Raw genomic sequence first — 26,956 nt, 5'->3', positions numbered from 1 at the left:
AAGCTGCATAGTTAGAGCCTTGGTTATTTGATGAATTTTCGCTTGTGGTTACAACGTCAAGATCACGTTTGTAAAATGAACTTTGGAAAGCAATCCATTTGCTTACAAATACTTTTTCGATCTGCTTGATTTCCAAATCAGTTTTTCCATTTCGTTTTCAAAGAAAGCCACTCAGCTGGAATTGCTTTCCTCCAAGAATGCTGTGATTGACAGCTTTCTAGGAACGGTCATCAATAGCAGAACCACATTCGAATTCTCGAACTTGGAAATGCTGAACTTCCCGCTCAGAAAACAATTCTCCAGCTCATCATCATGGCTGTTGTGTTTCGCATTGCTGTGAAGCAAAGGAAGAACGCGTACTATAGAAATGATCCTAAAAAGTACGGTCTTGTCCTTTAGAAAGCTGCATAGTTAGAGCCTTGGTTATTTGATGAATTTTCGCTTGTGGTTACAACGTCAAGATCACGTTTGTAAAATGAACTTTGGAAAGCAATCCATTTGCTTACAAATACTTTTTCGATCTGCTTGATTTCCAAATCAGTTTTTCCATTTCGTTTTCAAAGAAAGCCACTCAGCTGGAATTGCTTTCCTCCAAGAATGCTGTGATTGACAGCTTTCTAGGAACGGTCATCAATAGCAGAACCACATTCGAATTCTCGAACTTGGAAATGCTGAACTTCCCGCTCAGAAAACAATTCTCCAGCTCATCATCATGGCTGTTGTGTTTCGCATTGCTGTGAAGCAAAGGAAGAACGCGTACTATAGAAATGATCCTAAAAAGTACGGTCTTGTCCTTTAGAAAGCTGCATAGTTAGAGCCTTGGTTATTTGATGAATTTTCGCTTGTGGTTACAACGTCAAGATCACGTTTGTAAAATGAACTTTGGAAAGCAATCCATTTGCTTACAAATACTTTTTCGATCTGCTTGATTTCCAAATCAGTTTTTCCATTTCGTTTTCAAAGAAAGCCACTCAGCTGGAATTGCTTTCCTCCAAGAATGCTGTGATTGACAGCTTTCTAGGAACGGTCATCAATAGCAGAACCACATTCGAATTCTCGAACTTGGAAATGCTGAACTTCCCGCTCAGAAAACAATTCTCCAGCTCATCATCATGGCTGTTGTGTTTCGCATTGCTGTGAAGCAAAGGAAGAACGCGTACTATAGAAATGATCCTAAAAAGTACGGTCTTGTCCTTTAGAAAGCTGCATAGTTAGAGCCTTGGTTATTTGATGAATTTTCGCTTGTGGTTACAACGTCAAGATCACGTTTGTAAAATGAACTTTGGAAAGCAATCCATTTGCTTACAAATACTTTTTCGATCTGCTTGATTTCCAAATCAGTTTTTCCATTTCGTTTTCAAAGAAAGCCACTCAGCTGGAATTGCTTTCCTCCAAGAATGCTGTGATTGACAGCTTTCTAGGAACGGTCATCAATAGCAGAACCACATTCGAATTCTCGAACTTGGAAATGCTGAACTTCCCGCTCAGAAAACAATTCTCCAGCTCATCATCATGGCTGTTGTGTTTCGCATTGCTGTGAAGCAAAGGAAGAACGCGTACTATAGAAATGATCCTAAAAAGTACGGTCTTGTCCTTTAGAAAGCTGCATAGTTAGAGCCTTGGTTATTTGATGAATTTTCGCTTGTGGTTACAACGTCAAGATCACGTTTGTAAAATGAACTTTGGAAAGCAATCCATTTGCTTACAAATACTTTTTCGATCTGCTTGATTTCCAAATCAGTTTTTCCATTTCGTTTTCAAAGAAAGCCACTCAGCGACAGCTTTCTAGGAACGGTCATCAATAGCAGAACCACATTCGAATTCTCGAACTTAGAAATGCTGAACTTCCCGCTCAGAAAACAATTCTCCAGCTCATCATCATGGCTGTTGTGTTTCGCATTGCTGTGAAGCAAAGGAAGAACGCGTACTATAGAAATGATCCTAAAAAGTACGGTCTTGTCCTTTAGAAAGCTGCATAGTTAGAGCCTTGGTTATTTGATGAATTTTCGCTTGTGGTTACAACGTCAAGATCACGTTTGTAAAATGAACTTTGGAAAGCAATCCATTTGCTTACAAATACTTTTTCGATCTGCTTGATTTCCAAATCAGTTTTTCCATTTCGTTTTCAAAGAAAGCCACTCAGCTGGAATTGCTTTCCTCCAAGAATGCTGTGATTGACAGCTTTCTAGGAACGGTCATCAATAGCAGAACCACATTCGAATTCTCGAACTTGGAAATGCTGAACTTCCCGCTCAGAAAACAATTCTCCAGCTCATCATCATGGCTGTTGTGTTTCGCATTGCTGTGAAGCAAAGGAAGAACGCGTACTATAGAAATGATCCTAAAAAGTACGGTCTTGTCCTTTAGAAAGCTGCATAGTTAGAGCCTTGGTTATTTGATGAATTTTCGCTTGTGGTTACAACGTCAAGATCACGTTTGTAAAATGAACTTTGGAAAGCAATCCATTTGCTTACAAATACTTTTTCGATCTGCTTGATTTCCAAATCAGTTTTTCCATTTCGTTTTCAAAGAAAGCCACTCAGCTGGAATTGCTTTCCTCCAAGAATGCTGTGATTGACAGCTTTCTAGGAACGGTCATCAATAGCAGAACCACATTCGAATTCTCGAACTTGGAAATGCTGAACTTCCCGCTCAGAAAACAATTCTCCAGCTCATCATCATGGCTGTTGTGTTTCGCATTGCTGTGAAGCAAAGGAAGAACGCGTACTATAGAAATGATCCTAAAAAGTACGGTCTTGTCCTTTAGAAAGCTGCATAGTTAGAGCCTTGGTTATTTGATGAATTTTCGCTTGTGGTTACAACGTCAAGATCACGTTTGTAAAATGAACTTTGGAAAGCAATCCATTTGCTTACAAATACTTTTTCGATCTGCTTGATTTCCAAATCAGTTTTTCCATTTCGTTTTCAAAGAAAGCCACTCAGCTGGAATTGCTTTCCTCCAAGAATGCTGTGATTGACAGCTTTCTAGGAACGGTCATCAATAGCAGAACCACATTCGAATTCTCGAACTTGGAAATGCTGAACTTCCCGCTCAGAAAACAATTCTCCAGCTCATCATCATGGCTGTTGTGTTTCGCATTGCTGTGAAGCAAAGGAAGAACGCGTACTATAGAAATGATCCTAAAAAGTACGGTCTTGTCCTTTAGAAAGCTGCATAGTTAGAGCCTTGGTTATTTGATGAATTTTCGCTTGTGGTTACAACGTCAAGATCACGTTTGTAAAATGAACTTTGGAAAGCAATCCATTTGCTTACAAATACTTTTTCGATCTGCTTGATTTCCAAATCAGTTTTTCCATTTCGTTTTCAAAGAAAGCCACTCAGCTGGAATTGCTTTCCTCCAAGAATGCTGTGATTGACAGCTTTCTAGGAACGGTCATCAATAGCAGAACCACATTCGAATTCTCGAACTTGGAAATGCTGAACTTCCCGCTCAGAAAACAATTCTCCAGCTCATCATCATGGCTGTTGTGTTTCGCATTGCTGTGAAGCAAAGGAAGAACGCGTACTATAGAAATGATCCTAAAAAGTACGGTCTTGTCCTTTAGAAAGCTGCATAGTTAGAGCCTTGGTTATTTGATGAATTTTCGCTTGTGGTTACAACGTCAAGATCACGTTTGTAAAATGAACTTTGGAAAGCAATCCATTTGCTTACAAATACTTTTTCGATCTGCTTGATTTCCAAATCAGTTTTTCCATTTCGTTTTCAAAGAAAGCCACTCAGCTGGAATTGCTTTCCTCCAAGAATGCTGTGATTGACAGCTTTCTAGGAACGGTCATCAATAGCAGAACCACATTCGAATTCTCGAACTTGGAAATGCTGAACTTCCCGCTCAGAAAACAATTCTCCAGCTCATCATCATGGCTGTTGTGTTTCGCATTGCTGTGAAGCAAAGGAAGAACGCGTACTATAGAAATGATCCTAAAAAGTACGGTCTTGTCCTTTAGAAAGCTGCATAGTTAGAGCCTTGGTTATTTGATGAATTTTCGCTTGTGGTTACAACGTCAAGATCACGTTTGTAAAATGAACTTTGGAAAGCAATCCATTTGCTTACAAATACTTTTTCGATCTGCTTGATTTCCAAATCAGTTTTTCCATTTCGTTTTCAAAGAAAGCCACTCAGCTGGAATTGCTTTCCTCCAAGAATGCTGTGATTGACAGCTTTCTAGGAACGGTCATCAATAGCAGAACCACATTCGAATTCTCGAACTTGGAAATGCTGAACTTCCCGCTCAGAAAACAATTCTCCAGCTCATCATCATGGCTGTTGTGTTTCGCATTGCTGTGAAGCAAAGGAAGAACGCGTACTATAGAAATGATCCTAAAAAGTACGGTCTTGTCCTTTAGAAAGCTGCATAGTTAGAGCCTTGGTTATTTGATGAATTTTCGCTTGTGGTTACAACGTCAAGATCACGTTTGTAAAATGAACTTTGGAAAGCAATCCATTTGCTTACAAATACTTTTTCGATCTGCTTGATTTCCAAATCAGTTTTTCCATTTCGTTTTCAAAGAAAGCCACTCAGCTGGAATTGCTTTCCTCCAAGAATGCTGTGATTGACAGCTTTCTAGGAACGGTCATCAATAGCAGAACCACATTCGAATTCTCGAACTTGGAAATGCTGAACTTCCCGCTCAGAAAACAATTCTCCAGCTCATCATCATGGCTGTTGTGTTTCGCATTGCTGTGAAGCAAAGGAAGAACGCGTACTATAGAAATGATCCTAAAAAGTACGGTCTTGTCCTTTAGAAAGCTGCATAGTTAGAGCCTTGGTTATTTGATGAATTTTCGCTTGTGGTTACAACGTCAAGATCACGTTTGTAAAATGAACTTTGGAAAGCAATCCATTTGCTTACAAATACTTTTTCGATCTGCTTGATTTCCAAATCAGTTTTTCCATTTCGTTTTCAAAGAAAGCCACTCAGCTGGAATTGCTTTCCTCCAAGAATGCTGTGATTGACAGCTTTCTAGGAACGGTCATCAATAGCAGAACCACATTCGAATTCTCGAACTTGGAAATGCTGAACTTCCCGCTCAGAAAACAATTCTCCAGCTCATCATCATGGCTGTTGTGTTTCGCATTGCTGTGAAGCAAAGGAAGAACGCGTACTATAGAAATGATCCTAAAAAGTACGGTCTTGTCCTTTAGAAAGCTGCATAGTTAGAGCCTTGGTTATTTGATGAATTTTCGCTTGTGGTTACAACGTCAAGATCACGTTTGTAAAATGAACTTTGGAAAGCAATCCATTTGCTTACAAATACTTTTTCGATCTGCTTGATTTCCAAATCAGTTTTTCCATTTCGTTTTCAAAGAAAGCCACTCAGCTGGAATTGCTTTCCTCCAAGAATGCTGTGATTGACAGCTTTCTAGGAACGGTCATCAATAGCAGAACCACATTCGAATTCTCGAACTTGGAAATGCTGAACTTCCCGCTCAGAAAACAATTCTCCAGCTCATCATCATGGCTGTTGTGTTTCGCATTGCTGTGAAGCAAAGGAAGAACGCGTACTATAGAAATGATCCTAAAAAGTACGGTCTTGTCCTTTAGAAAGCTGCATAGTTAGAGCCTTGGTTATTTGATGAATTTTCGCTTGTGGTTACAACGTCAAGATCACGTTTGTAAAATGAACTTTGGAAAGCAATCCATTTGCTTACAAATACTTTTTCGATCTGCTTGATTTCCAAATCAGTTTTTCCATTTCGTTTTCAAAGAAAGCCACTCAGCTGGAATTGCTTTCCTCCAAGAATGCTGTGATTGACAGCTTTCTAGGAACGGTCATCAATAGCAGAACCACATTCGAATTCTCGAACTTGGAAATGCTGAACTTCCCGCTCAGAAAACAATTCTCCAGCTCATCATCATGGCTGTTGTGTTTCGCATTGCTGTGAAGCAAAGGAAGAACGCGTACTATAGAAATGATCCTAAAAAGTACGGTCTTGTCCTTTAGAAAGCTGCATAGTTAGAGCCTTGGTTATTTGATGAATTTTCGCTTGTGGTTACAACGTCAAGATCACGTTTGTAAAATGAACTTTGGAAAGCAATCCATTTGCTTACAAATACTTTTTCGATCTGCTTGATTTCCAAATCAGTTTTTCCATTTCGTTTTCAAAGAAAGCCACTCAGCTGGAATTGCTTTCCTCCAAGAATGCTGTGATTGACAGCTTTCTAGGAACGGTCATCAATAGCAGAACCACATTCGAATTCTCGAACTTGGAAATGCTGAACTTCCCGCTCAGAAAACAATTCTCCAGCTCATCATCATGGCTGTTGTGTTTCGCATTGCTGTGAAGCAAAGGAAGAACGCGTACTATAGAAATGATCCTAAAAAGTACGGTCTTGTCCTTTAGAAAGCTGCATAGTTAGAGCCTTGGTTATTTGATGAATTTTCGCTTGTGGTTACAACGTCAAGATCACGTTTGTAAAATGAACTTTGGAAAGCAATCCATTTGCTTACAAATACTTTTTCGATCTGCTTGATTTCCAAATCAGTTTTTCCATTTCGTTTTCAAAGAAAGCCACTCAGCTGGAATTGCTTTCCTCCAAGAATGCTGTGATTGACAGCTTTCTAGGAACGGTCATCAATAGCAGAACCACATTCGAATTCTCGAACTTGGAAATGCTGAACTTCCCGCTCAGAAAACAATTCTCCAGCTCATCATCATGGCTGTTGTGTTTCGCATTGCTGTGAAGCAAAGGAAGAACGCGTACTATAGAAATGATCCTAAAAAGTACGGTCTTGTCCTTTAGAAAGCTGCATAGTTAGAGCCTTGGTTATTTGATGAATTTTCGCTTGTGGTTACAACGTCAAGATCACGTTTGTAAAATGAACTTTGGAAAGCAATCCATTTGCTTACAAATACTTTTTCGATCTGCTTGATTTCCAAATCAGTTTTTCCATTTCGTTTTCAAAGAAAGCCACTCAGCTGGAATTGCTTTCCTCCAAGAATGCTGTGATTGACAGCTTTCTAGGAACGGTCATCAATAGCAGAACCACATTCGAATTCTCGAACTTGGAAATGCTGAACTTCCCGCTCAGAAAACAATTCTCCAGCTCATCATCATGGCTGTTGTGTTTCGCATTGCTGTGAAGCAAAGGAAGAACGCGTACTATAGAAATGATCCTAAAAAGTACGGTCTTGTCCTTTAGAAAGCTGCATAGTTAGAGCCTTGGTTATTTGATGAATTTTCGCTTGTGGTTACAACGTCAAGATCACGTTTGTAAAATGAACTTTGGAAAGCAATCCATTTGCTTACAAATACTTTTTCGATCTGCTTGATTTCCAAATCAGTTTTTCCATTTCGTTTTCAAAGAAAGCCACTCAGCTGGAATTGCTTTCCTCCAAGAATGCTGTGATTGACAGCTTTCTAGGAACGGTCATCAATAGCAGAACCACATTCGAATTCTCGAACTTGGAAATGCTGAACTTCCCGCTCAGAAAACAATTCTCCAGCTCATCATCATGGCTGTTGTGTTTCGCATTGCTGTGAAGCAAAGGAAGAACGCGTACTATAGAAATGATCCTAAAAAGTACGGTCTTGTCCTTTAGAAAGCTGCATAGTTAGAGCCTTGGTTATTTGATGAATTTTCGCTTGTGGTTACAACGTCAAGATCACGTTTGTAAAATGAACTTTGGAAAGCAATCCATTTGCTTACAAATACTTTTTCGATCTGCTTGATTTCCAAATCAGTTTTTCCATTTCGTTTTCAAAGAAAGCCACTCAGCTGGAATTGCTTTCCTCCAAGAATGCTGTGATTGACAGCTTTCTAGGAACGGTCATCAATAGCAGAACCACATTCGAATTCTCGAACTTGGAAATGCTGAACTTCCCGCTCAGAAAACAATTCTCCAGCTCATCATCATGGCTGTTGTGTTTCGCATTGCTGTGAAGCAAAGGAAGAACGCGTACTATAGAAATGATCCTAAAAAGTACGGTCTTGTCCTTTAGAAAGCTGCATAGTTAGAGCCTTGGTTATTTGATGAATTTTCGCTTGTGGTTACAACGTCAAGATCACGTTTGTAAAATGAACTTTGGAAAGCAATCCATTTGCTTACAAATACTTTTTCGATCTGCTTGATTTCCAAATCAGTTTTTCCATTTCGTTTTCAAAGAAAGCCACTCAGCTGGAATTTGACAGCTTTCTAGGAACGGTCATCAATAGCAGAACCACTTCGAATTCTCGAACTTGGAAATGCTGAACTTCCCGCTCAGAAAACAATTCTCCAGCTCATCATCATGGCTGTTGTGTTTCGCATTGCTGTGAAGCAAAGGAAGAACGCGTACTAAAGAAATGATCCTAAAAAGTACGGTCTTGTCCTTTAGAAAGCTGCATAGTTAGAGCCTTGGTTATTTGATGAATTTTCGCTTGTGGTTACAACGTCAAGATCACGTTTGTAAAATGAACTTTGGAAAGCAATCCATTTGCTTACAAATACTTTTTCGATCTGCTTGATTTCCAAATCAGTTTTTCCATTTCGTTTTCAAAGAAAGCCACTCAGCTGGAATTGCTTTCCTCCAAGAATGCTGTGATTGACAGCTTTCTAGGAACGGTCATCAATAGCAGAACCACATTCGAATTCTCGAACTTGGAAATGCTGAACTTCCCGCTCAGAAAACAATTCTCCAGCTCATCATCATGGCTGTTGTGTTTCGCATTGCTGTGAAGCAAAGGAAGAACGCGTACTATAGAAATGATCCTAAAAAGTACGGTCTTGTCCTTTAGAAAGCTGCATAGTTAGAGCCTTGGTTATTTGATGAATTTTCGCTTGTGGTTACAACGTCAAGATCACGTTTGTAAAATGAACTTTGGAAAGCAATCCATTTGCTTACAAATACTTTTTCGATCTGCTTGATTTCCAAATCAGTTTTTCCATTTCGTTTTCAAAGAAAGCCACTCAGCTGGAATTGCTTTCCTCCAAGAATGCTGTGATTGACAGCTTTCTAGGAACGGTCATCAATAGCAGAACCACATTCGAATTCTCGAACTTGGAAATGCTGAACTTCCCGCTCAGAAAACAATTCTCCAGCTCATCATCATGGCTGTTGTGTTTCGCATTGCTGTGAAGCAAAGGAAGAACGCGTACTATAGAAATGATCCTAAAAAGTACGGTCTTGTCCTTTAGAAAGCTGCATAGTTAGAGCCTTGGTTATTTGATGAATTTTCGCTTGTGGTTACAACGTCAAGATCACGTTTGTAAAATGAACTTTGGAAAGCAATCCATTTGCTTACAAATACTTTTTCGATCTGCTTGATTTCCAAATCAGTTTTTCCATTTCGTTTTCAAAGAAAGCCACTCAGCTGGAATTGCTTTCCTCCAAGAATGCTGTGATTGACAGCTTTCTAGGAACGGTCATCAATAGCAGAACCACATTCGAATTCTCGAACTTGGAAATGCTGAACTTCCCGCTCAGAAAACAATTCTCCAGCTCATCATCATGGCTGTTGTGTTTCGCATTGCTGTGAAGCAAAGGAAGAACGCGTACTATAGAAATGATCCTAAAAAGTACGGTCTTGTCCTTTAGAAAGCTGCATAGTTAGAGCCTTGGTTATTTGATGAATTTTCGCTTGTGGTTACAACGTCAAGATCACGTTTGTAAAATGAACTTTGGAAAGCAATCCATTTGCTTACAAATACTTTTTCGATCTGCTTGATTTCCAAATCAGTTTTTCCATTTCGTTTTCAAAGAAAGCCACTCAGCTGGAATTGCTTTCCTCCAAGAATGCTGTGATTGACAGCTTTCTAGGAACGGTCATCAATAGCAGAACCACATTCGAATTCTCGAACTTGGAAATGCTGAACTTCCCGCTCAGAAAACAATTCTCCAGCTCATCATCATGGCTGTTGTGTTTCGCATTGCTGTGAAGCAAAGGAAGAACGCGTACTATAGAAATGATCCTAAAAAGTACGGTCTTGTCCTTTAGAAAGCTGCATAGTTAGAGCCTTGGTTATTTGATGAATTTTCGCTTGTGGTTACAACGTCAAGATCACGTTTGTAAAATGAACTTTGGAAAGCAATCCATTTGCTTACAAATACTTTTTCGATCTGCTTGATTTCCAAATCAGTTTTTCCATTTCGTTTTCAAAGAAAGCCACTCAGCTGGAATTGCTTTCCTCCAAGAATGCTGTGATTGACAGCTTTCTAGGAACGGTCATCAATAGCAGAACCACATTCGAATTCTCGAACTTGGAAATGCTGAACTTCCCGCTCAGAAAACAATTCTCCAGCTCATCATCATGGCTGTTGTGTTTCGCATTGCTGTGAAGCAAAGGAAGAACGCGTACTATAGAAATGATCCTAAAAAGTACGGTCTTGTCCTTTAGAAAGCTGCATAGTTAGAGCCTTGGTTATTTGATGAATTTTCGCTTGTGGTTACAACGTCAAGATCACGTTTGTAAAATGAACTTTGGAAAGCAATCCATTTGCTTACAAATACTTTTTCGATCTGCTTGATTTCCAAATCAGTTTTTCCATTTCGTTTTCAAAGAAAGCCACTCAGCTGGAATTGCTTTCCTCCAAGAATGCTGTGATTGACAGCTTTCTAGGAACGGTCATCAATAGCAGAACCACATTCGAATTCTCGAACTTGGAAATGCTGAACTTCCCGCTCAGAAAACAATTCTCCAGCTCATCATCATGGCTGTTGTGTTTCGCATTGCTGTGAAGCAAAGGAAGAACGCGTACTATAGAAATGATCCTAAAAAGTACGGTCTTGTCCTTTAGAAAGCTGCATAGTTAGAGCCTTGGTTATTTGATGAATTTTCGCTTGTGGTTACAACGTCAAGATCACGTTTGTAAAATGAACTTTGGAAAGCAATCCATTTGCTTACAAATACTTTTTCGATCTGCTTGATTTCCAAATCAGTTTTTCCATTTCGTTTTCAAAGAAAGCCACTCAGCTGGAATTGCTTTCCTCCAAGAATGCTGTGATTGACAGCTTTCTAGGAACGGTCATCAATAGCAGAACCACATTCGAATTCTCGAACTTGGAAATGCTGAACTTCCCGCTCAGAAAACAATTCTCCAGCTCATCATCATGGCTGTTGTGTTTCGCATTGCTGTGAAGCAAAGGAAGAACGCGTACTATAGAAATGATCCTAAAAAGTACGGTCTTGTCCTTTAGAAAGCTGCATAGTTAGAGCCTTGGTTATTTGATGAATTTTCGCTTGTGGTTACAACGTCAAGATCACGTTTGTAAAATGAACTTTGGAAAGCAATCCATTTGCTTACAAATACTTTTTCGATCTGCTTGATTTCCAAATCAGTTTTTCCATTTCGTTTTCAAAGAAAGCCACTCAGCTGGAATTGCTTTCCTCCAAGAATGCTGTGATTGACAGCTTTCTAGGAACGGTCATCAATAGCAGAACCACATTCGAATTCTCGAACTTGGAAATGCTGAACTTCCCGCTCAGAAAACAATTCTCCAGCTCATCATCATGGCTGTTGTGTTTCGCATTGCTGTGAAGCAAAGGAAGAACGCGTACTATAGAAATGATCCTAAAAAGTACGGTCTTGTCCTTTAGAAAGCTGCATAGTTAGAGCCTTGGTTATTTGATGAATTTTCGCTTGTGGTTACAACGTCAAGATCACGTTTGTAAAATGAACTTTGGAAAGCAATCCATTTGCTTACAAATACTTTTTCGATCTGCTTGATTTCCAAATCAGTTTTTCCATTTCGTTTTCAAAGAAAGCCACTCAGCTGGAATTGCTTTCCTCCAAGAATGCTGTGATTGACAGCTTTCTAGGAACGGTCATCAATAGCAGAACCACATTCGAATTCTCGAACTTGGAAATGCTGAACTTCCCGCTCAGAAAACAATTCTCCAGCTCATCATCATGGCTGTTGTGTTTCGCATTGCTGTGAAGCAAAGGAAGAACGCGTACTATAGAAATGATCCTAAAAAGTACGGTCTTGTCCTTTAGAAAGCTGCATAGTTAGAGCCTTGGTTATTTGATGAATTTTCGCTTGTGGTTACAACGTCAAGATCACGTTTGTAAAATGAACTTTGGAAAGCAATCCATTTGCTTACAAATACTTTTTCGATCTGCTTGATTTCCAAATCAGTTTTTCCATTTCGTTTTCAAAGAAAGCCACTCAGCTGGAATTGCTTTCCTCCAAGAATGCTGTGATTGACAGCTTTCTAGGAACGGTCATCAATAGCAGAACCACATTCGAATTCTCGAACTTGGAAATGCTGAACTTCCCGCTCAGAAAACAATTCTCCAGCTCATCATCATGGCTGTTGTGTTTCGCATTGCTGTGAAGCAAAGGAAGAACGCGTACTATAGAAATGATCCTAAAAAGTACGGTCTTGTCCTTTAGAAAGCTGCATAGTTAGAGCCTTGGTTATTTGATGAATTTTCGCTTGTGGTTACAACGTCAAGATCACGTTTGTAAAATGAACTTTGGAAAGCAATCCATTTGCTTACAAATACTTTTTCGATCTGCTTGATTTCCAAATCAGTTTTTCCATTTCGTTTTCAAAGAAAGCCACTCAGCTGGAATTGCTTTCCTCCAAGAATGCTGTGATTGACAGCTTTCTAGGAACGGTCATCAATAGCAGAACCACATTCGAATTCTCGAACTTGGAAATGCTGAACTTCCCGCTCAGAAAACAATTCTCCAGCTCATCATCATGGCTGTTGTGTTTCGCATTGCTGTGAAGCAAAGGAAGAACGCGTACTATAGAAATGATCCTAAAAAGTACGGTCTTGTCCTTTAGAAAGCTGCATAGTTAGAGCCTTGGTTATTTGATGAATTTTCGCTTGTGGTTACAACGTCAAGATCACGTTTGTAAAATGAACTTTGGAAAGCAATCCATTTGCTTACAAATACTTTTTCGATCTGCTTGATTTCCAAATCAGTTTTTCCATTTCGTTTTCAAAGAAAGCCACTCAGCTGGAATTGCTTTCCTCCAAGAATGCTGTGATTGACAGCTTTCTAGGAACGGTCATCAATAGCAGAACCACATTCGAATTCTCGAACTTGGAAATGCTGAACTTCCCGCTCAGAAAACAATTCTCCAGCTCATCATCATGGCTGTTGTGTTTCGCATTGCTGTGAAGCAAAGGAAGAACGCGTACTATAGAAATGATCCTAAAAAGTACGGTCTTGTCCTTTAGAAAGCTGCATAGTTAGAGCCTTGGTTATTTGATGAATTTTCGCTTGTGGTTACAACGTCAAGATCACGTTTGTAAAATGAACTTTGGAAAGCAATCCATTTGCTTACAAATACTTTTTCGATCTGCTTGATTTCCAAATCAGTTTTTCCATTTCGTTTTCAAAGAAAGCCACTCAGCTGGAATTGCTTTCCTCCAAGAATGCTGTGATTGACAGCTTTCTAGGAACGGTCATCAATAGCAGAACCACATTCGAATTCTCGAACTTGGAAATGCTGAACTTCCCGCTCAGAAAACAATTCTCCAGCTCATCATCATGGCTGTTGTGTTTCGCATTGCTGTGAAGCAAAGGAAGAACGCGTACTATAGAAATGATCCTAAAAAGTACGGTCTTGTCCTTTAGAAAGCTGCATAGTTAGAGCCTTGGTTATTTGATGAATTTTCGCTTGTGGTTACAACGTCAAGATCACGTTTGTAAAATGAACTTTGGAAAGCAATCCATTTGCTTACAAATACTTTTTCGATCTGCTTGATTTCCAAATCAGTTTTTCCATTTCGTTTTCAAAGAAAGCCACTCAGCTGGAATTGCTTTCCTCCAAGAATGCTGTGATTGACAGCTTTCTAGGAACGGTCATCAATAGCAGAACCACATTCGAATTCTCGAACTTGGAAATGCTGAACTTCCCGCTCAGAAAACAATTCTCCAGCTCATCATCATGGCTGTTGTGTTTCGCATTGCTGTGAAGCAAAGGAAGAACGCGTACTATAGAAATGATCCTAAAAAGTACGGTCTTGTCCTTTAGAAAGCTGCATAGTTAGAGCCTTGGTTATTTGATGAATTTTCGCTTGTGGTTACAACGTCAAGATCACGTTTGTAAAATGAACTTTGGAAAGCAATCCATTTGCTTACAAATACTTTTTCGATCTGCTTGATTTCCAAATCAGTTTTTCCATTTCGTTTTCAAAGAAAGCCACTCAGCTGGAATTGCTTTCCTCCAAGAATGCTGTGATTGACAGCTTTCTAGGAACGGTCATCAATAGCAGAACCACATTCGAATTCTCGAACTTGGAAATGCTGAACTTCCCGCTCAGAAAACAATTCTCCAGCTCATCATCATGGCTGTTGTGTTTCGCATTGCTGTGAAGCAAAGGAAGAACGCGTACTATAGAAATGATCCTAAAAAGTACGGTCTTGTCCTTTAGAAAGCTGCATAGTTAGAGCCTTGGTTATTTGATGAATTTTCGCTTGTGGTTACAACGTCAAGATCACGTTTGTAAAATGAACTTTGGAAAGCAATCCATTTGCTTACAAATACTTTTTCGATCTGCTTGATTTCCAAATCAGTTTTTCCATTTCGTTTTCAAAGAAAGCCACTCAGCTGGAATTGCTTTCCTCCAAGAATGCTGTGATTGACAGCTTTCTAGGAACGGTCATCAATAGCAGAACCACATTCGAATTCTCGAACTTGGAAATGCTGAACTTCCCGCTCAGAAAACAATTCTCCAGCTCATCATCATGGCTGTTGTGTTTCGCATTGCTGTGAAGCAAAGGAAGAACGCGTACTATAGAAATGATCCTAAAAAGTACGGTCTTGTCCTTTAGAAAGCTGCATAGTTAGAGCCTTGGTTATTTGATGAATTTTCGCTTGTGGTTACAACGTCAAGATCACGTTTGTAAAATGAACTTTGGAAAGCAATCCATTTGCTTACAAATACTTTTTCGATCTGCTTGATTTCCAAATCAGTTTTTCCATTTCGTTTTCAAAGAAAGCCACTCAGCTGGAATTGCTTTCCTCCAAGAATGCTGTGATTGACAGCTTTCTAGGAACGGTCATCAATAGCAGAACCACATTCGAATTCTCGAACTTGGAAATGCTGAACTTCCCGCTCAGAAAACAATTCTCCAGCTCATCATCATGGCTGTTGTGTTTCGCATTGCTGTGAAGCAAAGGAAGAACGCGTACTATAGAAATGATCCTAAAAAGTACGGTCTTGTCCTTTAGAAAGCTGCATAGTTAGAGCCTTGGTTATTTGATGAATTTTCGCTTGTGGTTACAACGTCAAGATCACGTTTGTAAAATGAACTTTGGAAAGCAATCCATTTGCTTACAAATACTTTTTCGATCTGCTTGATTTCCAAATCAGTTTTTCCATTTCGTTTTCAAAGAAAGCCACTCAGCTGGAATTGCTTTCCTCCAAGAATGCTGTGATTGACAGCTTTCTAGGAACGGTCATCAATAGCAGAACCACATTCGAATTCTCGAACTTGGAAATGCTGAACTTCCCGCTCAGAAAACAATTCTCCAGCTCATCATCATGGCTGTTGTGTTTCGCATTGCTGTGAAGCAAAGGAAGAACGCGTACTATAGAAATGATCCTAAAAAGTACGGTCTTGTCCTTTAGAAAGCTGCATAGTTAGAGCCTTGGTTATTTGATGAATTTTCGCTTGTGGTTACAACGTCAAGATCACGTTTGTAAAATGAACTTTGGAAAGCAATCCATTTGCTTACAAATACTTTTTCGATCTGCTTGATTTCCAAATCAGTTTTTCCATTTCGTTTTCAAAGAAAGCCACTCAGCTGGAATTGCTTTCCTCCAAGAATGCTGTGATTGACAGCTTTCTAGGAACGGTCATCAATAGCAGAACCACATTCGAATTCTCGAACTTGGAAATGCTGAACTTCCCGCTCAGAAAACAATTCTCCAGCTCATCATCATGGCTGTTGTGTTTCGCATTGCTGTGAAGCAAAGGAAGAACGCGTACTATAGAAATGATCCTAAAAAGTACGGTCTTGTCCTTTAGAAAGCTGCATAGTTAGAGCCTTGGTTATTTGATGAATTTTCGCTTGTGGTTACAACGTCAAGATCACGTTTGTAAAATGAACTTTGGAAAGCAATCCATTTGCTTACAAATACTTTTTCGATCTGCTTGATTTCCAAATCAGTTTTTCCATTTCGTTTTCAAAGAAAGCCACTCAGCTGGAATTGCTTTCCTCCAAGAATGCTGTGATTGACAGCTTTCTAGGAACGGTCATCAATAGCAGAACCACATTCGAATTCTCGAACTTGGAAATGCTGAACTTCCCGCTCAGAAAACAATTCTCCAGCTCATCATCATGGCTGTTGTGTTTCGCATTGCTGTGAAGCAAAGGAAGAACGCGTACTATAGAAATGATCCTAAAAAGTACGGTCTTGTCCTTTAGAAAGCTGCATAGTTAGAGCCTTGGTTATTTGATGAATTTTCGCTTGTGGTTACAACGTCAAGATCACGTTTGTAAAATGAACTTTGGAAAGCAATCCATTTGCTTACAAATACTTTTTCGATCTGCTTGATTTCCAAATCAGTTTTTCCATTTCGTTTTCAAAGAAAGCCACTCAGCTGGAATTGCTTTCCTCCAAGAATGCTGTGATTGACAGCTTTCTAGGAACGGTCATCAATAGCAGAACCACATTCGAATTCTCGAACTTGGAAATGCTGAACTTCCCGCTCAGAAAACAATTCTCCAGCTCATCATCATGGCTGTTGTGTTTCGCATTGCTGTGAAGCAAAGGAAGAACGCGTACTATAGAAATGATCCTAAAAAGTACGGTCTTGTCCTTTAGAAAGCTGCATAGTTAGAGCCTTGGTTATTTGATGAATTTTCGCTTGTGGTTACAACGTCAAGATCACGTTTGTAAAATGAACTTTGGAAAGCAATCCATTTGCTTACAAATACTTTTTCGATCTGCTTGATTTCCAAATCAGTTTTTCCATTTCGTTTTCAAAGAAAGCCACTCAGCTGGAATTGCTTTCCTCCAAGAATGCTGTGATTGACAGCTTTCTAGGAACGGTCATCAATAGCAGAACCACATTCGAATTCTCGAACTTGGAAATGCTGAACTTCCCGCTCAGAAAACAATTCTCCAGCTCATCATCATGGCTGTTGTGTTTCGCATTGCTGTGAAGCAAAGGAAGAACGCGTACTATAGAAATGATCCTAAAAAGTACGGTCTTGTCCTTTAGAAAGCTGCATAGTTAGAGCCTTGGTTATTTGATGAATTTTCGCTTGTGGTTACAACGTCAAGATCACGTTTGTAAAATGAACTTTGGAAAGCAATCCATTTGCTTACAAATACTTTTTCGATCTGCTTGATTTCCAAATCAGTTTTTCCATTTCGTTTTCAAAGAAAGCCACTCAGCTGGAATTGCTTTCCTCCAAGAATGCTGTGATTGACAGCTTTCTAGGAACGGTCATCAATAGCAGAACCACATTTGAATTCTCGAACTTGGAAATGCTGAACTTCCCGCTCAGAAAACAATTCTCCAGCTCATCATCATGGCTGTTGTGTTTCGCATTGCTGTGAAGCAAAGGAAGAACGCGTACTATAGAAATGATCCTAAAAAGTACGGTCTTGTCCTTTAGAAAGCTGCATAGTTAGAGCCTTGGTTATTTGATGAATTTTCGCTTGTGGTTACAACGTCAAGATCACGTTTGTAAAATGAACTTTGGAAAGCAATCCATTTGCTTACAAATACTTTTTCGATCTGCTTGATTTCCAAATCAGTTTTTCCATTTCGTTTTCAAAGAAAGCCACTCAGCTGGAATTGCTTTCCTCCAAGAATGCTGTGATTGACAGCTTTCTAGGAACGGTCATCAATAGCAGAACCACATTCGAATTCTCGAACTTGGAAATGCTGAACTTCCCGCTCAGAAAACAATTCTCCAGCTCATCATCATGGCTGTTGTGTTTCGCATTGCTGTGAAGCAAAGGAAGAACGCGTACTATAGAAATGATCCTAAAAAGTACGGTCTTGTCCTTTAGAAAGCTGCATAGTTAGAGCCTTGGTTATTTGATGAATTTTCGCTTGTGGTTACAACGTCAAGATCACGTTTGTAAAATGAACTTTGGAAAGCAATCCATTTGCTTACAAATACTTTTTCGATCTGCTTGATTTCCAAATCAGTTTTTCCATTTCGTTTTCAAAGAAAGCCACTCAGCTGGAATTGCTTTCCTCCAAGAATGCTGTGATTGACAGCTTTCTAGGAACGGTCATCAATAGCAGAACCACATTCGAATTCTCGAACTTGGAAATGCTGAACTTCCCGCTCAGAAAACAATTCTCCAGCTCATCATCATGGCTGTTGTGTTTCGCATTGCTGTGAAGCAAATAAAGAACGCGTACTATAGAAATGATCCTAAAAAGTACGGTCTTGTCCTTTAGAAAGCTGCATAGTTAGAGCCTTGGTTATTTGATGAATTTTCGCTTGTGGTTACAACGTCAAGATCACGTTTGTAAAATGAACTTTGGAAAGCAATCCATTTGCTTACAAATACTTTTTCGATCTGCTTGATTTCCAAATCAGTTTTTCCATTTCGTTTTCAAAGAAAGCCACTCAGCTGGAATTGCTTTCCTCCAAGAATGCTGTGATTGACAGCTTTCTAGGAACGGTCATCAATAGCAGAACCACATTCGAATTCTCGAACTTGGAAATGCTGAACTTCCCGCTCAGAAAACAATTCTCCAGCTCATCATCATGGCTGTTGTGTTTCGCATTGCTGTGAAGCAAAGGAAGAACGCGTACTATAGAAATGATCCTAAAAAGTACGGTCTTGTCCTTTAGAAAGCTGCATAGTTAGAGCCTTGGTTATTTGATGAATTTTCGCTTGTGTTTACAACGTCAAGATCACGTTTGTAAAATTAACTTTGGAAAGCAATCCATTTACTTACAAATACTTTTTCGATCTGCTTGATTTCCAAGACAGTTTTTCCATTTCGTTTTCAAAGAAAGCCACTCAGCTGGAATTGCTTTCCTCCAAGAATGCTTTGATTGACAGCTTTCTAGGAACGGTCATCAATAGCAGAACCACATTCTTTAGGTTGTAAAATTAAACATTCACTGTTTAGGAATTTGAATTTTCCACTGTTTTGAACTCCAATAAGCCATCACGAATTGGATATTTCAGCAAGTTTCAGCAGAGAAATATTCTTGGAATTCCCTTTTACAATTAGAAATATAACCATCAAGTTAAGCGGTTAACTGTTGATCGGGAAAGTCGTACCTGGTTTCGTGATTTGTACTAGTAATCGTATGGTTTGGAGTGCAATTAACGATTAATCACGAGTAACAAAGGAGAAATTAGTAATTTGCACGAGTCCGAAGGATCACTGGTTTCGTGATTTGCTTTTTAATGATTCTGATAGCACTCACAATTGTACCAATTTCATCAGTAAAGTAAAAAAGTGGTGCAAGCAAGTGGTGTTATGATATGGCAAACCAGAGACGTTCCTATAGCAGCTTGCACCACTTTTTTACTTTACTGATGAAATTGGTACAATTGGCACACTCGACTCTCACAGACCCGGTAGGTTTTTTTTCAGTCATTTGGGATAAATGTAACGGACTGAAACTCGATGGGAATCGAAATTTTTGTTTTAATGTCTTAAAATCAAATTTGAATTCATTATTTATTGTTTTGAAGCGAGAAAATTTAGAAAAGATTTTGTAGTGATGATTTGTTTATATGATTATTTTCAGCGAGACAAACAATAGTATAGGAGGGAGTCCCCCCATGTCGTCTCTGAGAAGGGGTAGTAAAGGCTCACAAATTTCTCCCCGTATTCGATGCATCTACTCTTAACTTACTGCTTTTAAGGGGGGTTCAAGGGGTACTCACTACCGAAATACCGACAATTTTTTCCCGAAATACCGGAATACCCGACTAAATAAACTCCAAATACCGTCACCGACAAGTTTTAGATTCTTATTTTAGGCTTATTTCTCAAGGAAAAGTATTTCAAACTGTAAGAAATTATGGTGAAATAAGAAACAAGGAATACCCTGCTGAAACTTTCATTTTTCAACTTTTATTATCTCAGTATATATCAGAATAGAATGATCAAATTTTGACGTGTACTTAGCATAGAGGAAGCGAAGTTTAGTGACTGAGAAGGCGCAGCCATGGTTTGTGGCGACGGGGGATTTCGATTTTAAACACTTTCTTATTTGGCTTAAAGCACTATGCTTTAGATTGTTTTTACTATATAACCTATATTTTAAAATTCTCATTTGAGTTCTCAGGTAGAATAAGACAGTGCAGTATCTATCCCATTATCTTCCTTTGGGGAGAGGAGAATAGGGCTGGGGAAGCAAGCGGAAAAAATGAAATTAGGCAGCCCACACTAGATGTAATATTTTACCAAAAAAGGCGAGCGAAGCGAGCACAAAAAATGTGTGCTAATTTAAAAGTCCTCTATTGTGGTTTTGTCTGTCCATCTTGCTTTGGATAATCGTTAGGGAATTTTATCAAATTCTACTCTAACTATTACAAAAGACAGTGATATAATTTTAAGTGCTTTAAGTAATTATCTAAAAGATGGTGGATAGTGGATAGACTAACCAAAGGTTCCCTCGGGGCCCTTGCCTTTTTTCTCTTTAGAGCCCCGCAAAGATATCGCCTCTGGAGGGGGCTATTAGCCCTCTGAACCCCTGCCACCACGCTACTGTTGGGGGCTAAGGTCGTAAACTGTGACAAAACTGATGGTATTAGAAAACAGGGGTGTAGTTTTCAAAATCTTAAGAAAGTTCAGCGCTGCAGGCGATTTTTGGAAGTTTCTTTATGAAGTAAACAGCTCAGAAAGATATTAAACTTACCGAAATACCGAAGTTTTATTACAAAATACCGAAATATCAAAGCATTTTTAGGCAATTTACCGTCACCGGCAGCATTTCAAATACCGGAATACCGTACATTTTTTCTCGAAATACCCAAATACCGGACAGAAAAAAGGCCGATACCGTGTCACCGTAAACCTTGAACCCCCCCCCTTTTAAAAGTCATTCGCATGGGAAATACAATATAAGGGGAAGGTATGAAAGCTATGTGATTACTGATGTTCCATTGAGAGAAAAGTCGAAAGCTGTTCTTTTTATTGACAGTCATTTTGTGGTTTTATAGAGAGAAAGCGTGACGATGAAGTTATTTTGACATCTGATAACTATGTATACGTTGCTATGGGTAACCTTCAAAAGCTTTAGCACAGGTGTTGACTTTCTTGATTAAACTGTTATTATACTTATCGTTTTTGTAAGTCTTTGTCTTTAAAAATTTCCTGACAATAAGATTATAAACTCCCCTCGATTTTTATATTGTCGTTTCGGTTTTTTGATTTGAGCGAGACATGTCAACATTGAAATAAGGACACATTTCACCTTTTTTGTCAGGGTTTCATCTTACAGTCAAGTTGCTTGTAACTGACGGGAAATATTTTCTCTGTGAACACTCAAATCAAAACACAGGGTTCATTCACAAATTGTTGTTTTTATTTCTCTCTCAGACATGTTTTCTACTACTTTGATAGGTTTGTTGTAAAAATCTCTCCAATTTCAATTAACATGTGGCATGGCCTCATTCTTGCTTGTGTGGTTCAAATCTTTACCAGGAAATGTGCTATTTTTCAAATTTTATTTTACGAACAAGTTTCCCTGGCTCGTCTAGCTAGAAATACAACAATCGTCTTATTTTTGTTAAAATTGATGATTCTTTATATTAGTTAGCTAGCTTTAAATGTAAGAGTGTTGGTTTTGCTTTTGAAAATCATATCTTATGAACACCTCTGTCTCAGTGACTCACTATAATTGTTTTAGCCAGTGTGATTTGGGTGGGGATGAATACCATTTTGGTGAGGTGGGTCCACCGGATCTTTAAGGTGTTCGTTTATGCTAATACAAAGTTCCTTGGGTTATTTTTAAACTTGAGAGAACTGCTCCGTCTAATTTACGCGTATGCGTGTGAATTTTGTACGCATTATAGGGAAAAAAATTCATCTAGGAGGAAATAGGTGATTTCTTCCTTCTTTTAGATGAGAATTTTGAATCCTGTCGTGTATAGTGGCAATTTTTTCAGTTAAGAAATTTCAATATTTCCCATAGTGGAGGTCAGTGTATTTTGAGTATTGAAGCAAGGCATGTAAAACAGAACAAAACATTGACTTCTTCTTATCATCCTCATTTTCTCTGCCAAGTATAATAGAAATGGAAAGAAGTAGAAAGGAAGATTGAAACCCATTTTAGATTTTTTTATCGTCCATTTTTCCCTCATTTTTTTCATTTTCGTCGAACACCTGTATCATTACATTTTCTCCTGGTCCCTCATTCCCCTTACATATTCTTCTTTTTAACTAAATAAAGAAATACAATGATCATCAATAAGTGTAGGTTTTCTCTGTTTTCATCTTCATCTTCATTTTCTTTTCTCTTATTCTCTTTTCATCCTTTTTTTCTATTCTTCTATCTTATTTACTTAGAAGAAGCAAAGCTTCACAGACCAACAAATGTTCCACAGAGGGTAAGTCATAACACCTGCTTTCTCTCTTTCTTTAGTATTTCTTCTTGTGAAGAAGAAGAAAACATTTTCATGAAAAAACAATGATTCGTTGTTTTTTCAAACAGGTTCATTTTTCTAGTTTATCAGATGAAGTTAAGAAAATTTGGATGATTTAGATAATTACTTTGGAAGTTTCACTAGTAATGGTAATTGACCAGATAATTGGTCATACTGGATAGAGAAATTGACAAGTCAGTCAGCGAAACTTAAACTAAAAGGTCAAAAGAATCGGATGGTAAAGCGCTATGTATATTACTTTACTTACGCTTACTAACAGCATTAATTAGGATAAAAATCTCAGTTGGCTCAGGTTTCATGAAAAAATAGATTCATTGTGTTTTGGTTGTAGGAATTAAATGTTTTTACTAACAGCTGTTCAATATTTGCTCGTTGCAAAGAAATAAGATTTTCTCTGTTAACTCGCGCCATGCTCGCTCTGTTCTGTGTGTTGCTTGTGCAGTAATAAAATGTTTCTGTTTGTTTGAAGTTTTGTCATAACTGGGATCTTTCAGTGTATCGATTGCTTGTTTCAGGGAGGGAGTTTTTTGAAGCATCTACAACTTTGGTATGCTTTAAATTGCTCACCGTTTTGTGATTTTAGGACTGGGATCTAAACTAGAGACATCTGGCATATGATAAGCTTTCAATTTTGAGGTGAGGAGAAAAAGAGAAAATTTGGATCATTTCTCTTTGGTTGGATAAAAATAAACAGAATATTTTCTCCTCGCTCGTGGACAGGTGGTCTAATAATTTTCTCTTCTCCTCGACTCCCGTTCATCTTTGAAATAATTTTTCGATAAAGAAAAAAAAATGAAAAGGAGAATAAAAAGGTGCTACAAAAATGAAAATTTAAACAATGGTTGTATACTACATTTTCAGGTAACAGGTGGCCTCTACTTCTGTGTGAAGTATTCGAGAAAATTTGTAAACTCGCTGTAAGTAGAAAAAAAAACTTGCGAACAGAGAGTTTGAAATTATGAGCAAACCTTCGTGGATTATTTTTAAGATACTTGGTAATAATCAAATATCTTGACTTTCTCATACGTTTTGTATTTAGATATTAAAATAAAAAAATAGATGATGACACAAGAAAAGTTTCAAAGAGATGTCAAGAATAAGCTGAAAGGGATATGCGACGACATTGACGTCAAAATGGAAGATTTGAAACATGGAGAACGTTCGGTCGATTCTTCGAACAATGAAAATGTTTCACAATGCAAAAGAAACCGTCGCAAGTGCGCCCCTTCAAAACAATATGCTTCCGCTTTGGTTGACTCCAACAACAATTCAGATTCCTCAACAACGCATTTCACAACAGAAGTGATCGATATAGAGGAGGAGTGTGTTAAAGCAAAGCACTCCACAGCCAGCACCACCAAACGAAAAAAGACAAGCCTTGATCAACTTTTATCGCGCGCTGTTGCGAAGAAACAAAAAATTGAACAAGAAAAAACTGAAAATATAATTCGCTATCCACAAGAGAATGAAATAGTTGGACATGGACAAGAAAATGGACAAAAACACAATTTAAATGACTCCATTAAATCTAGTACACTGCAACCTGTTCATAAAACAGCAAGAACTATTCAAAGCACTCCCAGGATGGATTCTGTAGAAAGTAGAGAAGAAAATGCAGGTGAAGAAAAATGGTACCAAAGACCATCATCACCAGCTTTCAGAAAACGCTTTGACCCATATTCGTACTATGTACATCCAAAACATGTTTTTTCTCATCCAAATCATGAATACCAGAAAGACGAACGTTCTCCTTCGCCACCGGTCAAATATCACGTCGAACGTAGGAGATTCAGGCGTTCCAGATCTCCCCCTACCGAAAAGTTTCGTAAATATCTAGATTATGAACATTCAAAAAATGCTCGTTCAAAGTACGAGGGACAAATCGAAAAATTGTCCTCCCCGGGATCAAAACATCGAGAATACAGAGCTTTTGTTGAGAGACCGAAGTCACCAAATGTGAAAAGAGAAGTCTTTGAGTCACCTAGTGAGTACACACAACTTGGGAGGTCTCTATCTCCAGGTGGCGAGTATGTAGAAAACTCTACAACAACAGTTCTACGACCAAAGGCAAGACGTATTTCAACCCCGTCTACTCTACCACAAAAGCACTTCTATCCAGCGAATTCTCCTGTATATCCTCCAAAACCTTCAGCACAAAGTCGCGAAGGTTCGGTATGGTCACCAACTGCAACCATATCCAACGAAGTGCCTCGATCTCCAATAGCCGACCAAGCAGCTCCAACATGCAGCAAAGGTCGCTCATCAAAGTTTTTTCCACCAAATAAACGGCAAGTGACCACGAATCAGAGGTATGCAAAGTTAAACAACACACAACTTCAAAGACGTTTAGTGGCTAATGCTAGGGAAAGATCAAGGGTACACGCATTAAGTAATGCTTTTGATGCGTTGAGAGGTGCTATTCCAAGTTATTCTGTCGATCAAAAACTTTCAAAGTTAACAATTTTACGAGTTGCTATTAATTATATAGACGCTCTGACACAATTATTAGCACCAAAGACTCCGACAACGCAAAAACGTTTTGAAAAATGTGTGGATGAATGTTCTTCAGTACTACAGCAGGAGTATGGAAAATCAAAAAATCAAATAGGGAGCGGCAGAGCGAATGGGTCAAATGAACAAATGCATTAATGTAAATTAAATTTTTTTATTTTATTTTTATCATTTAATAAATACAGAAAACGAAATTTTAACGGTGAACTTTTTTTCATCAAGCCTTAAACGCGAGGCTTTTACTTTAAATTTTGATTTCCTAATATACTGTAAACTGTGGCCCATAACACATGAAGGGGGTTTTCTGGCAAAATCATTGTGCCTCTGGTTAGAGCCTCTTTTTCAGATGCAAAAGAGGCATTTTCATGATTGCTCTCTAGAAAATTATAAACAAATTGAAACAGGAGCCTGCACAATCACTGACTTGATGATCAAAATATGTTTTTAAACCATCGTCCATCAAATGGGATTCAGTAAATGGTTTATGCTATGGATTAAATTCTTCCTACTCGAGGGCTTAAAGGGATCCACCAAAATAGCAACCCTACTCTTTGCCAGGAAAGGATGTTTCACATCTTACCCATTGACAGTTATGGCTACTTTCATAAATAAACTGAGCTTCAAAGTTTTCTCATTTATTATTTACAGTAATATATTTCCCAGGTCTATCGACCTCTATGAAATAATCATGCTTAACATCTTACAATTTATGGAGATCTTTTTCCCATTCTGTGAGCAATTTTTCATTGAAATTGGCGACAGATGTTGCAGCAACAACATCAACTCCAAGACCATTCCATATGTCAATACTTCTGTAGAACAAAGAATTTGTTTGATACCATCTGACCCCGTCATTTGCAAAGTTTCTTTGTAGTTCGTATGTAATCGTGCTGACGTTTCAGGCGTTCGCGAAGGACAAACTTTTGACATGCTGATGATTTATCATAAACGTGAAGATGTTTATATACTTCAACCATATCGCCAATTTTACGTCTGATCTTCAGTGTCGGAAGGTTAATCTTACGGAGACGGTATTCGTAAGATTTGTACCCGCTAACCAGTCTCGTGGCCCTTCGCTGAACACTCTCGATGGCATCGATGTGTTTGATGAGTCGTGGCGGTCACATCTTTTTATATAACGTTTTCCACATCTACTACAAATAGACAAGGGTAACCTAATATTGTATATCAAGTGATTTCGAGCAATCGCTAATTTTCTGTATCTATGATCATCTGAACCTTTTGTATTCTGTGTATTCAACACTCGTGTCTCATTTAACACCCCTGTGTCAGAGACCCGCTGGGACCCCAGCCCCACTGAAAAATTTGGCCAAAATTTCGTCCCCGTTGGACAAAATTTCAGCTCCACTGGGAAATTGACTTTGATTTCATCCCCATTTGAAATTCAATGCAAAAACTTGCTGTCCAAAACCATGCCAAAACCATCCCCACTGGATATTTTAAGCTCGAAAACAATAGAATTTCTATACCAATTGGGATTTCGATAGTAATTTTTATCCCCACTGTGAGAAAAAGTTCCACCGGGGCTGCGAGACAGGGGTGTCATTTAGGAGATTACCGTATACACTGTGATAGAATATGACAGAGATAGAAGTACAATCATGCATGATCTTGGATGAAGGTACAGTGATGACGACTGGCTTAGAGGATGTCCGGCTCCGTACTGGGTACGTGCGCACGGTAAAGGTCGGTTTTCAACCTTTCAAAGTGTCTCTAAGGGTCGCAAAAATCCGAAATTTCTTAATTAGTCTCTCTTAAGGGTCGGCAAATTCACAATTTCTTGGAAATTTTTTTGATTTAGAGTGAAAAATTGTAAAAAAGTCTCTTCATTTTTTAAAAATTGAAGAAAATTTTTCAATAAAGTCCCTCTAAGGGTCACCTTTTCAGCAAAAATTAGTCTC

The 26,956-nt window shown here is 38.6% G+C and overlaps 1 protein-coding gene, 45 non-coding genes and 2 pseudogenes across 46 annotated transcripts; 1 reads left to right on the top strand and 47 right to left on the bottom strand.

Moving 5' to 3' along the window:
* Positions 1-166: 166 nt before the first annotated feature.
* LOC136816231 (small nucleolar RNA U3) lies at positions 167-390 on the bottom strand. Its single transcript, XR_010847892.1, has one exon. It is a non-coding gene; the product is annotated as a small nucleolar RNA U3 (small nucleolar RNA).
* Positions 391-566: 176 nt separating this feature from the next.
* On the bottom strand, positions 567-790 carry LOC136816230 (small nucleolar RNA U3). Its single transcript, XR_010847891.1, has one exon. It is a non-coding gene; the product is annotated as a small nucleolar RNA U3 (small nucleolar RNA).
* Positions 791-966: 176 nt separating this feature from the next.
* LOC136816229 (small nucleolar RNA U3) lies at positions 967-1,190 on the bottom strand. The gene has a single exon (XR_010847890.1). It is a non-coding gene; the product is annotated as a small nucleolar RNA U3 (small nucleolar RNA).
* Positions 1,191-1,366: 176 nt separating this feature from the next.
* Positions 1,367-1,590, bottom strand: LOC136816228 (small nucleolar RNA U3). Its single transcript, XR_010847889.1, has one exon. It is a non-coding gene; the product is annotated as a small nucleolar RNA U3 (small nucleolar RNA).
* A 176-nt stretch (positions 1,591-1,766) lies between these two features.
* On the bottom strand, positions 1,767-1,958 carry LOC136816188 (small nucleolar RNA U3; annotated as a pseudogene).
* A 176-nt stretch (positions 1,959-2,134) lies between these two features.
* On the bottom strand, positions 2,135-2,358 carry LOC136816227 (small nucleolar RNA U3). Its single transcript, XR_010847888.1, has one exon. It is a non-coding gene; the product is annotated as a small nucleolar RNA U3 (small nucleolar RNA).
* Positions 2,359-2,534: 176 nt separating this feature from the next.
* Positions 2,535-2,758, bottom strand: LOC136816226 (small nucleolar RNA U3). Its single transcript, XR_010847887.1, has one exon. It is a non-coding gene; the product is annotated as a small nucleolar RNA U3 (small nucleolar RNA).
* A 176-nt stretch (positions 2,759-2,934) lies between these two features.
* On the bottom strand, positions 2,935-3,158 carry LOC136816225 (small nucleolar RNA U3). Its single transcript, XR_010847886.1, has one exon. It is a non-coding gene; the product is annotated as a small nucleolar RNA U3 (small nucleolar RNA).
* A 176-nt stretch (positions 3,159-3,334) lies between these two features.
* On the bottom strand, positions 3,335-3,558 carry LOC136816224 (small nucleolar RNA U3). The gene has a single exon (XR_010847885.1). It is a non-coding gene; the product is annotated as a small nucleolar RNA U3 (small nucleolar RNA).
* A 176-nt stretch (positions 3,559-3,734) lies between these two features.
* On the bottom strand, positions 3,735-3,958 carry LOC136816223 (small nucleolar RNA U3). The gene has a single exon (XR_010847884.1). It is a non-coding gene; the product is annotated as a small nucleolar RNA U3 (small nucleolar RNA).
* Positions 3,959-4,134: 176 nt separating this feature from the next.
* LOC136816222 (small nucleolar RNA U3) lies at positions 4,135-4,358 on the bottom strand. The gene has a single exon (XR_010847883.1). It is a non-coding gene; the product is annotated as a small nucleolar RNA U3 (small nucleolar RNA).
* Positions 4,359-4,534: 176 nt separating this feature from the next.
* Positions 4,535-4,758, bottom strand: LOC136816220 (small nucleolar RNA U3). Its single transcript, XR_010847881.1, has one exon. It is a non-coding gene; the product is annotated as a small nucleolar RNA U3 (small nucleolar RNA).
* A 176-nt stretch (positions 4,759-4,934) lies between these two features.
* Positions 4,935-5,158, bottom strand: LOC136816219 (small nucleolar RNA U3). The gene has a single exon (XR_010847880.1). It is a non-coding gene; the product is annotated as a small nucleolar RNA U3 (small nucleolar RNA).
* Positions 5,159-5,334: 176 nt separating this feature from the next.
* LOC136816218 (small nucleolar RNA U3) lies at positions 5,335-5,558 on the bottom strand. The gene has a single exon (XR_010847879.1). It is a non-coding gene; the product is annotated as a small nucleolar RNA U3 (small nucleolar RNA).
* A 176-nt stretch (positions 5,559-5,734) lies between these two features.
* On the bottom strand, positions 5,735-5,958 carry LOC136816217 (small nucleolar RNA U3). Its single transcript, XR_010847878.1, has one exon. It is a non-coding gene; the product is annotated as a small nucleolar RNA U3 (small nucleolar RNA).
* A 176-nt stretch (positions 5,959-6,134) lies between these two features.
* LOC136816216 (small nucleolar RNA U3) lies at positions 6,135-6,358 on the bottom strand. Its single transcript, XR_010847877.1, has one exon. It is a non-coding gene; the product is annotated as a small nucleolar RNA U3 (small nucleolar RNA).
* Positions 6,359-6,534: 176 nt separating this feature from the next.
* Positions 6,535-6,758, bottom strand: LOC136816214 (small nucleolar RNA U3). Its single transcript, XR_010847876.1, has one exon. It is a non-coding gene; the product is annotated as a small nucleolar RNA U3 (small nucleolar RNA).
* Positions 6,759-6,934: 176 nt separating this feature from the next.
* On the bottom strand, positions 6,935-7,158 carry LOC136816213 (small nucleolar RNA U3). Its single transcript, XR_010847875.1, has one exon. It is a non-coding gene; the product is annotated as a small nucleolar RNA U3 (small nucleolar RNA).
* A 176-nt stretch (positions 7,159-7,334) lies between these two features.
* LOC136816212 (small nucleolar RNA U3) lies at positions 7,335-7,558 on the bottom strand. The gene has a single exon (XR_010847874.1). It is a non-coding gene; the product is annotated as a small nucleolar RNA U3 (small nucleolar RNA).
* Positions 7,559-7,734: 176 nt separating this feature from the next.
* On the bottom strand, positions 7,735-7,958 carry LOC136816211 (small nucleolar RNA U3). The gene has a single exon (XR_010847873.1). It is a non-coding gene; the product is annotated as a small nucleolar RNA U3 (small nucleolar RNA).
* Positions 7,959-8,134: 176 nt separating this feature from the next.
* LOC136816189 (small nucleolar RNA U3) lies at positions 8,135-8,333 on the bottom strand (annotated as a pseudogene).
* A 176-nt stretch (positions 8,334-8,509) lies between these two features.
* LOC136816210 (small nucleolar RNA U3) lies at positions 8,510-8,733 on the bottom strand. Its single transcript, XR_010847872.1, has one exon. It is a non-coding gene; the product is annotated as a small nucleolar RNA U3 (small nucleolar RNA).
* Positions 8,734-8,909: 176 nt separating this feature from the next.
* LOC136816208 (small nucleolar RNA U3) lies at positions 8,910-9,133 on the bottom strand. Its single transcript, XR_010847870.1, has one exon. It is a non-coding gene; the product is annotated as a small nucleolar RNA U3 (small nucleolar RNA).
* Positions 9,134-9,309: 176 nt separating this feature from the next.
* Positions 9,310-9,533, bottom strand: LOC136816207 (small nucleolar RNA U3). The gene has a single exon (XR_010847869.1). It is a non-coding gene; the product is annotated as a small nucleolar RNA U3 (small nucleolar RNA).
* A 176-nt stretch (positions 9,534-9,709) lies between these two features.
* On the bottom strand, positions 9,710-9,933 carry LOC136816206 (small nucleolar RNA U3). The gene has a single exon (XR_010847868.1). It is a non-coding gene; the product is annotated as a small nucleolar RNA U3 (small nucleolar RNA).
* A 176-nt stretch (positions 9,934-10,109) lies between these two features.
* Positions 10,110-10,333, bottom strand: LOC136816205 (small nucleolar RNA U3). The gene has a single exon (XR_010847867.1). It is a non-coding gene; the product is annotated as a small nucleolar RNA U3 (small nucleolar RNA).
* A 176-nt stretch (positions 10,334-10,509) lies between these two features.
* Positions 10,510-10,733, bottom strand: LOC136816204 (small nucleolar RNA U3). Its single transcript, XR_010847866.1, has one exon. It is a non-coding gene; the product is annotated as a small nucleolar RNA U3 (small nucleolar RNA).
* Positions 10,734-10,909: 176 nt separating this feature from the next.
* LOC136816203 (small nucleolar RNA U3) lies at positions 10,910-11,133 on the bottom strand. Its single transcript, XR_010847865.1, has one exon. It is a non-coding gene; the product is annotated as a small nucleolar RNA U3 (small nucleolar RNA).
* A 176-nt stretch (positions 11,134-11,309) lies between these two features.
* On the bottom strand, positions 11,310-11,533 carry LOC136816202 (small nucleolar RNA U3). Its single transcript, XR_010847864.1, has one exon. It is a non-coding gene; the product is annotated as a small nucleolar RNA U3 (small nucleolar RNA).
* A 176-nt stretch (positions 11,534-11,709) lies between these two features.
* LOC136816201 (small nucleolar RNA U3) lies at positions 11,710-11,933 on the bottom strand. The gene has a single exon (XR_010847863.1). It is a non-coding gene; the product is annotated as a small nucleolar RNA U3 (small nucleolar RNA).
* A 176-nt stretch (positions 11,934-12,109) lies between these two features.
* LOC136816200 (small nucleolar RNA U3) lies at positions 12,110-12,333 on the bottom strand. Its single transcript, XR_010847862.1, has one exon. It is a non-coding gene; the product is annotated as a small nucleolar RNA U3 (small nucleolar RNA).
* Positions 12,334-12,509: 176 nt separating this feature from the next.
* Positions 12,510-12,733, bottom strand: LOC136816198 (small nucleolar RNA U3). Its single transcript, XR_010847861.1, has one exon. It is a non-coding gene; the product is annotated as a small nucleolar RNA U3 (small nucleolar RNA).
* Positions 12,734-12,909: 176 nt separating this feature from the next.
* On the bottom strand, positions 12,910-13,133 carry LOC136816196 (small nucleolar RNA U3). Its single transcript, XR_010847859.1, has one exon. It is a non-coding gene; the product is annotated as a small nucleolar RNA U3 (small nucleolar RNA).
* A 176-nt stretch (positions 13,134-13,309) lies between these two features.
* LOC136816195 (small nucleolar RNA U3) lies at positions 13,310-13,533 on the bottom strand. Its single transcript, XR_010847858.1, has one exon. It is a non-coding gene; the product is annotated as a small nucleolar RNA U3 (small nucleolar RNA).
* A 176-nt stretch (positions 13,534-13,709) lies between these two features.
* LOC136816194 (small nucleolar RNA U3) lies at positions 13,710-13,933 on the bottom strand. The gene has a single exon (XR_010847857.1). It is a non-coding gene; the product is annotated as a small nucleolar RNA U3 (small nucleolar RNA).
* A 176-nt stretch (positions 13,934-14,109) lies between these two features.
* On the bottom strand, positions 14,110-14,333 carry LOC136816193 (small nucleolar RNA U3). The gene has a single exon (XR_010847856.1). It is a non-coding gene; the product is annotated as a small nucleolar RNA U3 (small nucleolar RNA).
* A 176-nt stretch (positions 14,334-14,509) lies between these two features.
* LOC136816192 (small nucleolar RNA U3) lies at positions 14,510-14,733 on the bottom strand. The gene has a single exon (XR_010847855.1). It is a non-coding gene; the product is annotated as a small nucleolar RNA U3 (small nucleolar RNA).
* Positions 14,734-14,909: 176 nt separating this feature from the next.
* On the bottom strand, positions 14,910-15,133 carry LOC136816187 (small nucleolar RNA U3). The gene has a single exon (XR_010847854.1). It is a non-coding gene; the product is annotated as a small nucleolar RNA U3 (small nucleolar RNA).
* Positions 15,134-15,309: 176 nt separating this feature from the next.
* Positions 15,310-15,533, bottom strand: LOC136816175 (small nucleolar RNA U3). The gene has a single exon (XR_010847843.1). It is a non-coding gene; the product is annotated as a small nucleolar RNA U3 (small nucleolar RNA).
* A 176-nt stretch (positions 15,534-15,709) lies between these two features.
* LOC136816163 (small nucleolar RNA U3) lies at positions 15,710-15,933 on the bottom strand. The gene has a single exon (XR_010847832.1). It is a non-coding gene; the product is annotated as a small nucleolar RNA U3 (small nucleolar RNA).
* A 176-nt stretch (positions 15,934-16,109) lies between these two features.
* On the bottom strand, positions 16,110-16,333 carry LOC136816152 (small nucleolar RNA U3). The gene has a single exon (XR_010847821.1). It is a non-coding gene; the product is annotated as a small nucleolar RNA U3 (small nucleolar RNA).
* A 176-nt stretch (positions 16,334-16,509) lies between these two features.
* LOC136816140 (small nucleolar RNA U3) lies at positions 16,510-16,733 on the bottom strand. The gene has a single exon (XR_010847810.1). It is a non-coding gene; the product is annotated as a small nucleolar RNA U3 (small nucleolar RNA).
* Positions 16,734-16,909: 176 nt separating this feature from the next.
* Positions 16,910-17,133, bottom strand: LOC136816232 (small nucleolar RNA U3). The gene has a single exon (XR_010847893.1). It is a non-coding gene; the product is annotated as a small nucleolar RNA U3 (small nucleolar RNA).
* Positions 17,134-17,309: 176 nt separating this feature from the next.
* LOC136816174 (small nucleolar RNA U3) lies at positions 17,310-17,533 on the bottom strand. Its single transcript, XR_010847842.1, has one exon. It is a non-coding gene; the product is annotated as a small nucleolar RNA U3 (small nucleolar RNA).
* A 176-nt stretch (positions 17,534-17,709) lies between these two features.
* On the bottom strand, positions 17,710-17,933 carry LOC136816221 (small nucleolar RNA U3). The gene has a single exon (XR_010847882.1). It is a non-coding gene; the product is annotated as a small nucleolar RNA U3 (small nucleolar RNA).
* Positions 17,934-18,109: 176 nt separating this feature from the next.
* LOC136816133 (small nucleolar RNA U3) lies at positions 18,110-18,333 on the bottom strand. The gene has a single exon (XR_010847804.1). It is a non-coding gene; the product is annotated as a small nucleolar RNA U3 (small nucleolar RNA).
* A 176-nt stretch (positions 18,334-18,509) lies between these two features.
* On the bottom strand, positions 18,510-18,733 carry LOC136816209 (small nucleolar RNA U3). Its single transcript, XR_010847871.1, has one exon. It is a non-coding gene; the product is annotated as a small nucleolar RNA U3 (small nucleolar RNA).
* A 4,793-nt stretch (positions 18,734-23,526) lies between these two features.
* On the top strand, positions 23,527-25,264 carry LOC136816099 (uncharacterized). The gene has a single exon (XM_067072536.1). It carries the CDS (start codon positions 23,583-23,585, stop codon positions 25,170-25,172), a length of 1,590 nt encoding a protein of 529 aa, XP_066928637.1. The 5' UTR covers positions 23,527-23,582; the 3' UTR covers positions 25,173-25,264.
* The last annotated feature ends 1,692 nt before the right edge of the window (positions 25,265-26,956 follow it).

This window comes from Clytia hemisphaerica, unplaced genomic scaffold (genome assembly GCF_902728285.1).
Source record: "Clytia hemisphaerica strain Z4C2 unplaced genomic scaffold, Clytia hemisphaerica genome assembly, whole genome shotgun sequence".
Classification (NCBI taxonomy): Eukaryota; Metazoa; Cnidaria; class Hydrozoa; order Leptothecata; family Clytiidae; genus Clytia; species Clytia hemisphaerica.
Note: the sequence above shows the minus strand (reverse complement) of the source record. Positions and strands in the feature narration are given on the sequence as shown.